Source organism: Electrophorus electricus, chromosome 12 (genome assembly GCF_041902795.1).
Source record: "Electrophorus electricus isolate QZ-2024a chromosome 12, ASM4190279v1, whole genome shotgun sequence".
Taxonomy (NCBI): Eukaryota; Metazoa; Chordata; class Actinopteri; order Gymnotiformes; family Gymnotidae; genus Electrophorus; species Electrophorus electricus.
Window position 1 is genome coordinate 27,332,501 of NC_137508.1, and position 14,713 is coordinate 27,347,213.

Sequence of the window (14,713 nt, forward strand, 5' to 3'; positions counted from 1 at the left end):
TACTCAGAATTCTGATTACACTGTGGACATAACGATGAATCGTGATGAATCGATACAAACGTCACTTGTTGCAGTGAGCCTTGCATGTCGGCGTGGTCTCCTCCGCCAGGGTGGAGCTGGTCCGTACATTGCTGTGGAGTTGTGTCTGAAACTTTCTGATCCCTGGCATTGGTGGTGTTTTAACTGCACACTGGGGGAGACGCATGCCAGTGGGTGTGGAAATGGGTAGCTGGGAAGCAGAGGGTTCAGGTCTGATGTCGGCAGAATCTGGAAGCCCCGCCCACACTTTTTTTTTTTTCTCCAGTCCCTCCCAGGGTAACAGATCCTTAATGCGCTTTAAGAAACAGGCTGCGTGAGAAATGGTTATGTGAGGGTTTGCTCTGGTCCTGTAGGACTAGTGTCCCCGACAGGGTGGTGGCATCTTTGCTCAAAACCGTAACCTGGAAATGAACTGACGGGTTAAATCAGGTAATCTACTCTCTTGCTGTGTTGCTGCTTTGGAAAGGGTGTCAACAAAATTTTGTCGTACCCATGTATAAAGCCAGTAAAGACTCTTACTTGTTACATAATTAACCAATGGGTTAAATCATGTAATGAACTGATGGGTTAAATCAGGTGTGTTTGAACAGGGAAATGGCCAAACTGTGCAACACTAGTTGTCCTGCAGCACAACAGGTCAGTGCTTCCTCATTCAGCGTAGCACCCAAATTGGCACTGAAGCAACCACTATTGTAACCTGCTCCAAAAACCCCACTAAACAGTGCAATACTCTGGTCCTCCAGGATGGAAAGGAGTCTTTTGTGCTTTATACAGCCGTTTATACAACTTTGGACAAGACATTTTTGCCTGCTGCTGTGTAGCTGTGCAAGAACACAGTAGCACACAGAACAGCTGGGGGGGGGCGCACTGTCAGCTGTGTAAACCAAACGTGTGCAGCGGTCTAGCAGCAGGTTGTATGGTAGGTGTTATTAATATAAGAGTTAGGGGCAGGCAGGGGGTTAGAGTATTACAGCAAGGACCCACAGAGCCATCAGAATGACAGTGCTACCAATATCCCGCTATCAGTTGATACTGCTACACCTGCCGACTAGGTCTGTGGCTGCACTGTTCTGGCCTTTAGACATGGCTAATATTATGCTTTCGTTCAAGTTTTTGTGTGTGTGTGTGTGTGTGTGTGTGTGTGTGTGTGTGTGTGTGTGTAACTTTATTAACTTAGATTGTTTAGCCATACAGTGCTGATGATGTCTTGACTGTGTGGATGTTTTGGTATTATTGTTTGGTGTCGGTACAGGCAGAGATGCCAGTGCTGTTGAACACACGCTCACTCACACTATGTTCTTCTCACTTAGTGGTACTATGATTAATCAGAGTATGTAAGCACATGCAGATGATACTCTCGCTCTTCGGTTAAGCTCTTACAGACTTGTAGTTCCTTACAGAATCTCTTGGTGTCTGCAGGTTTTGTAAGTTGGCGCGAAAGAGCCTAGCAGAAGTGATGTCAGAGCGTTTTGTCTGTCAGGATGATGTCAGAGCGTTATGTCTATGAGCATACGGTAATAATCATGTATAAGTTTCTTCTTCCTTTTCACCGCTGTTAAAATCTTCCACATGAAATGTTACTGCAGAAACAACATTGCAGATTTGTAACCCCTCCCCCTTACTTACACACACACACAAGCCTCTGGTCATGTCCTGAATGTGTGATAATACACAACTAATATAGTATACAACTCATTTAAATGTGAAGACCACCAGTAAGATTTAATATCCTAATTTAATACACAAAGATTGGTGTGTTTAGTTTTCTGTTAGATTTAGTTTGTGTTAGATTCTGTTTAAGCTTCTGTGACGTGTTTGTGTGGACCTGCAGCCTTCACTGTGTTTCACAACTGTACTTCATGTGGACCTGGCGCGTGAGGCCCCTGGCGCGTGAGGCCCCTGGCGCGTGAGGCCCCTGGCGGGTGAGGCCCCTGGCACGTGAGGCCCCTGGCGCGTGAGGCCCCTGGCGGGTGAGGCCCCTGGCGGGTGAGGCCCCTGGCACGTGAGGCCCCTGGCGCGTGAGGCCCCTGGCACGTGAGGCCCCTGGCGCGTGAGGCCCTATGTTCTCAGGCCCTTTCCACAGGCTGACCTGCACCCACTCATGCTAAATTTGGAGCCCTGTGCTCCTGCATGTGTTCCACGGAGCTCAGCAGAGCATCATCTTAGCGTTCCACTTTCTTTTTCTACATCTTTCATTTTTGGTTATGGATGTCTGACAGGTGTGTGTGTGAGTGTGGGGAGGTGTGGGACTTCTGTAAAGGGAGGTTTTCACTTCAACGTTTCAACCCCCAGTGAATGTGTGGCAGATATGTTTTATTGATCTAGTTATCTGGAGGCACTCTGTCCTCATTATGTGTGCATGTGTGTGTGTGTGTGTGTGTGTGTGTGTGTGTCTGGGAAGGTATACAGCTTGATGTCTTTGTAGAGCCTTAACATGTTAGTGTGAATGTATTCTTATCATATGTGTGCATTAAAATAGAAGTGTGTCAGAGGATTCCTGATTATAAAATGTGTTCTAACACTCAAATGTATGTGACAAATGTGAGCAATGTATTGTGACTAAAACTACAAACCATTCTTAAAATCATTTATACAGTACCTTTCACAGTATGTAGAAACCACCATTGCAGGGGGCTAGATGAACACCTGTGATTGGTCGGAATGCTCATCAAAAATTTAGGATTTATTTGTTAAGTGTTATTATTCATGATTGTGGTGAAATGACTGTGAAATCAAATCAAAACACAGGATGAATGTACTGTTCATTGTGGACTCGCAGTGGTCAAAGCAAGCATTTTTCCCTTTTGGGAAAGCTTGATAGTCCTTGGTTAGAAGTCAGAACAGAGCAGGTACACAGACATGAGCCTGTTTTATGATAACGCTGCTTTAACACTTGTCTTAATGACTCTGTCCCAGGAGACGAATCGCAACACAGCATTGGCAGAGACAGTGGTAGAGGTTGGTATTGCCTAGGTTTTGTACAACTTCGTGTCACGATACAGGCATCACGATATGATATGGTGCCTAACTGTTATACAGACAAATGTAAATGTTAGCAAAAATGATATTACTTATTATCAATGACACATTTAAACTTAAATGACTGATCTAGAGAAAAGAAAAAAGAAAGACAAAAAGAATAGCTGAATACAGTCAATAGCCTCTAACCTTCCTCTAATGAGAGGATTGAACTCCACGTTATTAAAGTTTACAGTGTACTGTCGAATCGATGTTTTCTGCACAGCCCCAGTGTAGTGCAGGTACAAGGGTTTCAGCCACATTGGTGTTACTGTGATTTTTACGTCCACTGTGGTCACTGCTGGGCTGGCGTTCCCTCACCTCTAAATTACAACCAGCAGTAATCCAGCAACCAGAAACTGCCTGGTGATGAAGACACAAAGTGTGCATGGCAACAGACTGTAACACAATGCCTACAAGGTGTTTGAATAACAATCTGATTCAAATAAAGGGGATGGTGAGTGCATGCTCCTGTTTTGTCTGTTATTGTGCACTCCAAGGTTTTTCACTTAGATATAATATGTGATATAATATATATTTCTGTCCAGTTAGGCTGGGAAAACTGTTAGGAAGACAAATGGAAATTCGTCTAGCTAAGTTAAATTAGGCTAACCAGGCTGGGTTAGTCAGACTAAGATAAATGACAATTGATTAGGTTAGGCTGGCTAAAGAAAATTACGCTTGATTAGGACGGCTAAAACAAATTGGGATGGCTAGGCTAGACTAGGTTGGCTGGCTGAATTGGGTGGACTACGCTAGATTAGACTGGCAGGTGGAATTTTATGTGTGCCTTCGAGTACCACGTCTCACTGTGATTCGAACCCTTTTTGTCCACATCTATAAAGTGCCCCTGTGTCCTGGTGTCTGTGGCTGCACCCTTTGCGTTGATTTAGCCGAGGATAATGCAGGTGTCGAGTTCACGTCATCAGTGTTGGAGGCAAGGTCACAGAAGAGGTGGGACACTGAGGTCAATAACCAAATACAGACTGCCATTGATTTCAGCTCATGGTGACCTTGGTTGCTAACAAAAAGGGCTTCGAATCCAGCAGACCTGATCTTTTCTGTTTGCCTTGTAGAGACACTGAACAATGTCCAGTTTAGCAAAGCAGAGTGATACCTTTTAAGATTTAGAGCATGCTCAGTTCTGCTTCAGAAGAGCCTTAAGCATACTTCATGAGAAGCACCCTTGCGAGTTTCCAAGCTTGCGTGCTTTCTGCAGTCGTGTACTGCATTTTGTAATGTAAAGTTCCATGACTATGAAAATTATTCTATAACAGTTATAGCTATGATGACATGCGAGTTAAGAAGAAGAGGGAGAACTCTTATTTTGTGTTTGTGGATTTGGGCCTTTGCAAATTTGTCATCTTTTTTTTTTTAAATTTTTGATGGTAAACATTTGAAATTCTACCAAGATTTTCTTTGATTTCTCTCTGTGAGTTTAAAAAGATCAGAGTGCTTTATCATCTCTCAGGGATTAATGCTAAAGGTGTCGGAACCCTCGTGCCTGCTTTCAGAGCTTCTTCTCAAAATTGTCCATCTTTGTTTCATGGCAAGGCTCTTTTACAGTCAGGCTTTGTTGTGTGGTGTTTGCCCAGTTGCTGTGACACAGTGAGAGAAACCTGTGTGTGATGTCTGTGCTGGTTGGTCATATCCTTCACTGAAGCCAGGCAAACGTCATCTCCGCAGGGAGTGTGCTGAGGCTAGGCTAGGGTAGGCTAGGCTAGGTTAGGATACGCTAGGTTAGGGTAGGCTAGGCTTGGTTAGGGTAGGCTAGGCTTGGCTAGGGTAGGCTAGGCTAGGTTAGGATACGCTAGGTTATGGTAGGCTAAGCTTGGTTAGGGTAGGCTAGGCTTGGCTAGGGTAGGCTTGGTTAGGGTAGGCTAAGCTTGGTTAGAATATGCTAGGTTAGGGTAGACTAGGCTTGGTTAAGGTAGGCTAAGCTTGGTTAGGATACGCTAGGTTAGGGTAGGCTAGGCTTGGTTAGGGTAGGCTAGGCTTGGTTAGGATATGCTAGGTTAGGGTATACTAGGCTAGGTTAGGGTATACTAGGCTTGGTTAGGGTATACTAGGCTTGGTTAGGATACGCTAGGTTAGGGTATACTAGGCTAGGTTAGGGTAGACTAGGCTTGGTTAGGATACGCTAGGTTAGGGTATACTAGGCTTGGTTAGGGTAGGCTAGGCTTGGTTAGGGTAGGCTAAGCTTGGTTAGGATACGCTAGGTTAGGGTAGACTAGGCTTGGTTAAGGTAGGCTAAGCTTAGTTAGAATATGCTAGGTTAGGGTAGGCTAGGCTTGGTTAGGGTAGGCTAGGCTTGGTTAGGATACGCTAGGTTAGGGTATACTAGGCTTGGTTAGGGTAGGCTAGGCTTGGTTAGGGTAGGCTAAGCTTGGTTAGGATACGCTAGGTTAGGGTAGACTAGGCTTGGTTAAGGTAGGCTAAGCTTAGTTAGAATATGCTAGGTTAGGGTAGGCTAGGCTTGGTTAGGGTAGGCTAGGCTTGGTTAGGATACGCTAGGTTAGGGTATACTAGGCTTGGTTAGGGTATACTAGGCTTGGTTAGGATACGCTAGGTTAGGGTATACTAGGCTAGGTTAGGGTAGACTAGGCTTGGTTAGGATGGGGACCTAGCCCTCTGACAAACAGATTCAAAAGGAGAGACACATTATTACTTTTAGATGTTGGTATTAGCGTTTAAGTTTGTTTTTTGTTCTCCAAGACAGTATGAAGTAAAATACTTGGTTCCTTATTAACCATATAGTGTCCTGCCTTGGGTGTCAGCATGGATGGACTGGCCATTGGGAGGACCAGGACATGTAACGGCCCGAGTGCCGCAGGGCGAGGAGCAGGACGTACAGACTCCCTCGATGTAGACAGACATTTATTAACAAACAATAAAGACAGAAGCACTCACATGTAATGTAAACGGTGAACATGAATACGCATATGACTAGCATGAACCAAGGTAACATGAACAATGACCGATGCACAACGGGTTTAAATACATACAGACATAATGAGACTAAACCAGGTGCAGGTGTGTGCGAAACATAGGTGTGGTTACAAACAAGACAAGTCACAGTCAACGAGAAACTCCCACTGCACGCGGTGGGCCGTACCACGTGATCAGCAGGAAGGGGAGCGTGCCGTGACAGAACATTTCCAGGTGGGCCAATCTTTGTGTGGGCCGCCGAGAGAACTAAAATTGGAACCCGATTTAAATATTCTAATATTGAATTGTGTATTGGCCCACAGTATCAAGAGTGTATGTCCATCAGCCAATCATGGAAAAGCTGCCTCTCCCAGGATAAACTATAATCACAACAAGCGTGAAAAGATTAGTTTAGTAATGTGTGCAAAAAGGAGAACGCTTCAACAAAGTGCAAAGGAGGGGCTGAAATGACATGAGATTAAAAAAAAAAAGAAGACACTTCACCAAGATGCAGAGAAATGCATGAAACTGCATGACTTGTTTGGCGGTTGGAGTGAAGAACAGAATAGACAAAGTACAAGTTATCAGTCCCGTCTCAAATAATGCCTATTCACAATTTAGAGCGCTACTTCTAGCAGTGTGTAGAGGTTTACTGATACAGGATAGACCCAATAGAACCATTTAAGAAAACCCATTTTTAGTGGGTATTGTAGAATTTTGCATGTGTCTAATCCTGTGTGTGATTTTTTGCATGTGTAATTAGTTCTTTGTGTGTGAAACATGTGTGATGGAGCTGGGCGTTTTCCCTTTGGAGCTGATGTGATTGTAGTGGGCTCAGCCAGATAAAAGTACTGGGATTAATTTAGTTCCCTGTCCAGCCCTGTGTGTCAGCCATTTTGTAGTGATGTCAGAATTCCCAGTAGATCATCAGAATTCCTGAATAGTTAACTATGCTGTTACCCATAGTACAGACTGAATAGTTAACTATGCTGTTACCCATAGTACAGACTGAATAGTTAACTATGCTGTTACCCATAGTACAGACTGAATAGTTAACTATGCTGTTACCCATAGTACAGACTGAATAGTTAACTATGCTGTTACCCATAGTACAGACTGAATAGTTAACTATGCTGTTACCCATAGTACAGACTGAATAGTTAACTATGCTGTTACCCATAGTACAGACTGAATAGTTAACTATGCTGTATGCTGTATAACTGGTATCCAGAGTACAACTGATGTACACTACTCCTATGCCAAAAAACCCCTCAAAAGCTCAAAAATGAGCTTGGCATTAATACACAGGGTTGAAACAGGGTGTCCATTAATACATGAAACAGTATGTCCATATGTCCTCCTAAAGTCCACAGGGTTAAAACAGGGTGTCTTTTTTTTCCAGGATATGTCCTCTTTTTGAGGCCTAAAAAATGCATCCAACTGTGAGTTTTTTGAATCGCCAAAAATATCAAGTGTGTTTGTTCTCTTTAGGTCGCTTCTTCTGGCACCCCACAATTGGTTGGTCATCTATATGCCCTTCAACCTCTGCATAATCTTAATCATTACCCTTAGCACCACAACAGCAACAGCCAGGAGACACAGGCATGGACATCTTAAAAATGTCCAAATGCAAATTCATGACATGCTCAGCTGGTACAAACTTGACATCATAATCTCAATCAATTTCAGTCTGGAACATCCAGGGTGACAGCCAGAAGAACCCGGTTGGCGGTATCAGCACCTTGTTCCTGATCAGAGGGCTAATCGGTCGGACCGCTCATAATCGGATCGCTAGTCGCTAGGACACGTTAAGTGATAAAATCCAAGTTAAAAATAGAGGGATGTGGTGTCATGAAAATGCTGATCCCCCTTACTGAGCCTCATGATGACTGAAATCATGTGTTTGTCCTAATTGCTTCAAGAAGGTTGTGTGGTTGTTATATAGGTGCCAGATTTAAATTGATTGCTAAGTATTTTCTAATCATTACTAGGAGCTTATTAATTATAAAATGGAAAACACACATTGTTGCCTTGCTGACATCTGAGGGCTAATGCTGATGGGTAAAGCTAGGGAGCACACGCTGCCATCAGATATTACCCAAAGCTTGTGTTAGCCTGTTGTCAAGAATCCTTTGGCCAGCTATCTGGAAGGATATGAAACCAGCCGCATGGTTATCTACATTCTACAGTAAAAGTATGCAGCTAGCATTACCTGTGCTTTGGACCAACTTAGCTAAAGCTAACTTGATAACTGCTAGATTTAAAATAAGGTCCTGAATTAAATGCTTACTTGTCATTACACCGACAGAGCCTTGCTCACTAGCTCAACACTAACCAGAGGGTTGTGCTCTCGTGAGTTCTCCTGTAGGTCAGACAGAGAAAGGTAGTCAATCATTCTTTATGTCTCTGTGAATGATGTTAGAAGAAAAATGGCTGACTTGTATTTGAAATACTCAAATTTCACCAGGTCTCACTGCAGTGTTGCTGTCTGGTCAGGTGATATACACACTCTAGTCAAAGGTATGTGGATAACTCACATACTTGAGATTGATTGAGTGCCACACCCATTGCTAATAGCTGTGTAAAATCAAACACATTGCCCTGCTATTTCTTTACACAAATAGTGGCAGTACAATGTGTCGTACTGAAGAGCTCAAACCTTAAACGTCACACTGTCATAGGGTGCCACCTTTGCCAGACGTAAAGTTGCGATATTTCTGAACTGCCCAGGACAGTCATAAGTTCTGTTATTGTAAAATGGAAGTGTCTTGGAATAACAACAGCTCAGCAACGAAGCATCATTCCAAACGACCTCTGGAAGCAACATCAGCAGAAGAACTGTGCACCGGGGGCTTCAGGAAACGAGTTTCTCTGGCTGAGCATCTGCACACAAGCCTAAGATCAGTGCACACAATGCCTAGTTTCGGCTCAAGTGGTGTGAAGCACATTGGACTCCATTGGCGCACTCTGCAATGAAAATCACACTTCACTTACTGACACCCTGATGGATGGTTGAAGGTTTGGCAGATGCCAGGAGAACACTACCTAGGTGTAAAGCTAGGTGGAAGGAGGATAATGGTTTGGGGCTGTTTTTCAGGGTTTGGGCCCCTTACATTCAGTGAAGGGTAATGTTAATGCTACAGTGTACAAATATGTTTCAGACAATTATATGCCTCCAACTGTGTGGTAAGTTTGTGGATGACCCATTCCTGTATCAGAATGACTGTGCACCTGTACTCAAAGTGAGGCCCATAAATACATGGTTTGATAGGTTTGGTGTGCAGGACCTCCAGTGGTCTGTACTGAGCCCTGACTTCAACTACACCTTTGGGATGAATTGGAACATCATTTAAATCCAGAATATTACACTTGGTTTAGAATGGGATGACCAACTAGCTTATACAACTTATATTCTACGAGTAAATGGCAAAGCACTTTTGTAAGTCACTCTGGAAAAGAGCATCCGCTAAATGCCATAAATGTAATTGGAAATACATGTGTGGTGGTGTTATATTGCTACTTATTAGCCATATAGCACCAATTAGTTACCCGGAAATGAGGACTGATATTTGAAATGGTTCTTACCATTTTGCTTGAGCACTGTGGGCCATAGTTATTGGCACATTTGAAAACAGAAAATAAGTGTTTAAATTCCATCTTAACAGCCACTGATTCAGGCCTTCAGAGGCACGTTGTGATAGACTGCACATATGTCTCTAATCTAGGCGGGAGGGGAGATGGAGAAAGAAGAGTGAGAAGAGAGAGATGGAGAGACAGCGAGATAGAAAGATAGAAACAGAAAGAGTAGAATAAAGCTGCAGGGTTGCAATATGAGATTATACAGTTTGTTAAGAAGCTGTTGTGTGTGTGTGTGTGCACTACTGTAATGAACAATGGTACTTAGAAGGACACAAAGATATGCCCTTCAGATATTACATCTACATTCTTAATTTACACACACACACACAGTTCTGTACATTGGGATTTGATCTTCTTTGTTGTGGAGACAGACATATACACACACACAGCTGTTTTGCAAAACTGGACATGTCTGATACCAGACTAGTTATCAAGAAAGATATGTCATTACACCCTGGCATATTGGTTGACCCAGTTAAAGTTATGGCAGGCCATATGTTGATCAGGCAATGAAGACAATGTTTTTGTCAGCAGGACAAGCACACTTAGTTCACACTGATGGTGATAGTGACTGATAGTGACCTATCAGCCTCCCAAATCCAGGTCTTTTTTCCCCATTTCATCAGCATTAATTTCTAGACTGATTTCAGAAATAGCCCAGAGGCCAGTATTTAGGCCTCTGACGTTATTTTTAAATCTAGGCTAAAATCTATTTCTTTAGTCAGGCGTTTAACTAAAAATATCAAGTTTTTCTGAAATATTCCTCTTATACACTTTTGAAATGCATCTGACACTTCTCTGTTTTGTTTTGCCATGGTTGTTGTGGTGTTTGTGTACCGTGCTGGAGCCAGGAGCAGTGGGATGTGAGGCTGTTTGTTTAGGCTTTTCCAAGAACTGTGGTTGGTACAAGCAGATTGGGTCAAACCACCCAGGGTGTACAAGGTTCTTGTAGGCAAATTCCCGCTTGTGGTGCCAAGAACAGCCAGACTAGGGCAAAAAACAAACTAAATTAAAAAATGCTAGAACTGGAACACACTATAACTGAGGAACTTTGAAACAAAGAATTCTGTAAGACAATTAGAAGATGTGTAAACAAAAGCAGGACTTTGCCAGGAATGCTGGGTAAGAGATTATATTTACATCAGAAAGGATGACATAACCAGTGAGACAGTGTGAGTGCTAATGACAAAAGGCAGTGCCAGGGCGGAGTCATGGAGACGAAGAACCAATCAGGAACTTATGATCTGTGCAGTCATAGGGGGCAGTTTTGTTATATTTTCTTGCCATCTCTACTAACCTGAGAAAGTCAGGTGGTGCAGTAAAATGCAATGCTACAAGTGCATACCTGGAAAAACTAAAAACTCAGCCACATTTGAAGTATCTTTTTTAAGTAAACCATATGAAAGCACCGAATAAATGTTACACAGGATAATTCTCAGCACATAACCCGAATCCAGCTACATAAAATACTTTGTCCTCATGCTGAAACTTGAGCACTGTTCAAGTGTAGTCAATTTTGAGTTTTGCTGTCTCAAAGTTTGCAATTTGCATATGTATTAATTTGTTTTAGAGAACTTACCTCTACAACAGAATTATGTTGAAAGGCAAAGCATAGAGAACGACTCAGTCTGAGTCTGGCTGGTGCGTCACGGCGTGGAGTCTGAGCTCGGCTGGTACGTCACAGCGTGGAGTCTGAGTCTGGCTGGTGCGTCACGGCGTGGAGTCTGAGTCTGGCTGGTGCGTCACGGCGTGGAGTCTGAGCTCGGCTGGTACGTCACGGCGTGGAGTCTGAGTCTGGCTGGTGCGTCACGGCGTGGAGTCTGAGTCTGGCTGGTGCGTCACGGCGTGGAGTCTGAGCTCGGCTGGTACGTCACGGCATGGAGTCTGAGCTCGGCTGGTGCGTCACGGCGTGGAGTCTGAGCTCGGCTGGTGCGTCACGGCGTGGAATCTGAGCTCGGCTGGTGCGTCACGGCGTGGAGTCTGAGCTCGGCTGGTGCGTCACGGCGTGGAGTCTGAGCTCGGCTGGTGCGTCACGGCGTGGAGTCTGAGCTCGGCTGGTACGTCACGGCGTGGAGTCTGAGCTCGGCTGGTGCGTCACGGCGTGGAGTCTGAGTTCGGCTGGTGCGTCACGGCGTGGAATCTGAGCTCGGCTGGTACGTCACGGTGTGGAGTCTGAGCTCGGCTGGTACGTCACGGCGTGGAGTCTGAGCTCGGCTGGTACGTCACGGCGTGGAGTCTGAGCTCGGCTGGTACGTCACGGCGTGGAGTCTGAGCTCGGCTGGTACGCGTGGCCCATATCACAGGGCTCCTGGGGTAACACTGGCCACAGTCGGTGTGTACAAGCAAACACTTTGCCTGGTTTGTCGTCATGGAGACTGATCCTTTGTGTCCTCTGTCTAGAAAGGAGGTCACCTCTCTTTCAGCGGCCAGTGGTGAGGCTTGGGTACAGGGTTTCTCTCTCTCTTTCTCTTGCTGTTTCTCTTTCTCTGTTTGTCTGTCTTTTCTTGCTCTCCCCTTTTCTTTTCTCTCTCTCTCTCTGTCTCTGTCCCTCTTTCTCTTCCCCCTCTCTTTCTCTCTTTTTTTTGTCCTTTTCTCTCTCCTTCACCTCATTTGTTCATCCCTCTCTTTTGACATGTCTGTTCAAGGCAGTAAACAGGAAAAGGTTATTTTAGAACTAACTGATCCACTGATTGTCAGCTTAAAATTGTACATGAGCAACAGAATCCTGGGATACTACGTAAGTTTGTAATCTAATTTTGTTACTTTTCACAGTAAACAAAGCAGTCATATTTTTCCTTCAATGTCCAGAGAGGAAAAAATTGAAAAAATTGTACTGCTTATTGAGAGGGATTTCAGAGGCAAAATGCAAATGGAACACATTTCTAAAATGGACAGGAGTGTGTGTGTGTGTGTGTGTGTGTGTGTGTGTGTGTGTGTGTGTGTGTGTGTGGCGGGGTGGGGGGGTGGAGTATGTGTGTGTGTGTCTGTGTGTATATGTTTGTGTGTCTGTGTCTATACGTGTGTGTGTGTGTGTCTGTCTATATAAATATATGTATGTATGTGTGTGTGTGTGTGTGTGTCTATACATGTGTCTGTGTGTGTGTGTGTGTGTGTTTAATTGATTGTGGTTATATTTGTCATTCAAAATATTTTCCCATACTTGTTAAATAATAATTAGAGGTATTCCTGTGCATCTTTCTCACCTAAGCGAAGAAATGTAAAATGAGTTGGGCTGGGCTAGGAAGCAGACCAATATAATAAAATATAAAAATACATGTAAAATATAAATATAAATGAAATATAAAATCATAAGTGATCCTGAGCTCATATTCGCTGGATATATATTAAACATCTTTACATGATTATAGCTGTCTTCATATACATTTTCAAATATTCCCCTTTCACACACTTTTAACTTTGCATCAGACACATACAGATATTGTACTGTGTAAATATGTTTTTATTATGAAGTATGTGAAGGAACTATTTTAGTCTGAAATGGACATGGCACTTCTATAACAAATGTTTATTTTGTTAAGTATTCTATATGGCATATGTGGTTCATATGGGATTTTCCTAGAGCTTCTGCATATGGATTTTCTCAGTCACATCTTTTCTACCGGCTCTATCTCAGTCACATGTTTACATCACAGATCACCTAGGAGATTGGTCATGTGACCAAGTCTCCATCTTCTCCTGGTGGTGGTGAGGTACCCCTGCTCTGACCGAGCATGCCAACCTGGTCCTTCCTGCAGAAATAAAGCGCTGAGTATGGTCTTAGGAGTGAGGACAAACCCAAGCGGACAACATGAAGTCCCACTGGAGCAGAGGAGATGGGAGAGAAAGAATATTAGGCCAGGTGGGCAGCCAAATCAAGGAATCTAAAAGTTTTGAATTTATTCTTTTTCTTCTGTTTTCCTGCCTTTGTCCGTGCGTGGTTTGTTCCTACGGAAGGACACCTTCAATCTGAACTTTGTCCAACAAACTTGCTAAAAGCACAAATGCCGGCCTTTGCTTTTGTGAGTGATCTGTCTGTCTCAGACCTACGGAGAGATTTGACTTAATCACAACGCTTTAGTGTGACTGAGGTTTGAGACTTCACAGAACTCACTGTTATGATCTGGATCATAAACCTTTCTTGTAGGGCTGCACAAAACATTGTATTTTCATCATTATCGCAATATTGGCCTTTGTAATACTGATATCACAGAAGGCTACAATATTCAAATGAGCCCTCTAAAAAATCACAATATTTTATTTTTACTGTGAACATTGTGACCTATCGCAGACATGTTTTTACTGTAAATACACATCCCAACATGTAGGCTGTCACAGTAGAAGTCTAAATACAGCAGGTTCTTCACTCTCAGCTTCAAGCCTCAGATGCATTTGATGACTGATTATGTGAAAAAACAAAAACCTGTTGAAATACAGGAAATAGTTTGATGTCAGTGCATCAGGAATTATGTGTATATTTTTTAAATTCTGATGCTTATATGCACTATAGAGTTCGAGGTCTTTAACGAGCTTCTTGGGAATACATTAACAATAAATGTAAAAGTATTCCTTTTTCCTCCTTGGAAAAGTGTAATGAGGTAATCTGTAAATGAAATATTCTTCTACTGTAGTGATGTGTAGATTTCACTTCCATTTCACTTGTGTTGGGTGTGTGTCTGTGTATGTGTGTGTATGCAGACTTCACCTCACTTTGACTCTAGGTGTGGGATGTTCAGATTCGGCTTCCCTGTGACTTGTGTTGAGTATGTGTGTAGATCTGACCTCAGCTTGGCTCATGTGTTAAGTGTCTGATGTGCAGATTTGACTTGGGTTTGACTTGCGTGTGGCTTATGGATGTCGGGGTGGAGAAAGGACAGCCCAGGGAAGCCTGAGCGCGCCGCACACTCCTGGCTCCCTGTTCTGCTGCCTCACCGACACTGAACCGCAGTTGAACCCTAGCTGGAACAGACAAGGAGGGGTAATCTCAAACAGATGAGAGAGAGAGAGAACCAGACAGACGGAGACAGGGGAAGAGAAAGGCGGGAAAAAATGTGAATATTTTTCTGGAAGGGCAAGAAATATCTGTTTGTGT

General features: G+C 43.5%; 1 protein-coding gene and 1 long non-coding RNA gene across 4 annotated transcripts in view; one reads left to right on the forward strand and one right to left on the reverse strand.

The window, feature by feature from the left end:
* stox2a (storkhead box 2a) overlaps positions 1–14,713 on the forward strand; it is a 64,430-nt gene that overhangs the window by 31,016 nt on the left and 18,701 nt on the right. Inside the window, exon 1 of one of the 3 annotated variants that reach the window (XM_035531576.2) lies at positions 13,317–13,483. The exons of the other annotated variants lie outside the window; for them this stretch is intronic. Coding sequence (XP_035387469.2) covers positions 13,396–13,483 — 88 coding nt within the window. The 5' untranslated portion in view covers positions 13,317–13,395. Of the gene's footprint in view, positions 1–13,316; positions 13,484–14,713 lie in introns of those variants that run through there. 3 annotated transcript variants of the gene reach the window in all.
* Positions 2,705–12,472, reverse strand: LOC145660373 (uncharacterized). Its single transcript, XR_014126682.1, has 2 exons — positions 11,204–12,472; positions 2,705–10,611 (listed from the first exon to the last, which is right to left on the reverse strand). It is a non-coding gene; the product is annotated as an uncharacterized LOC145660373 (long non-coding RNA).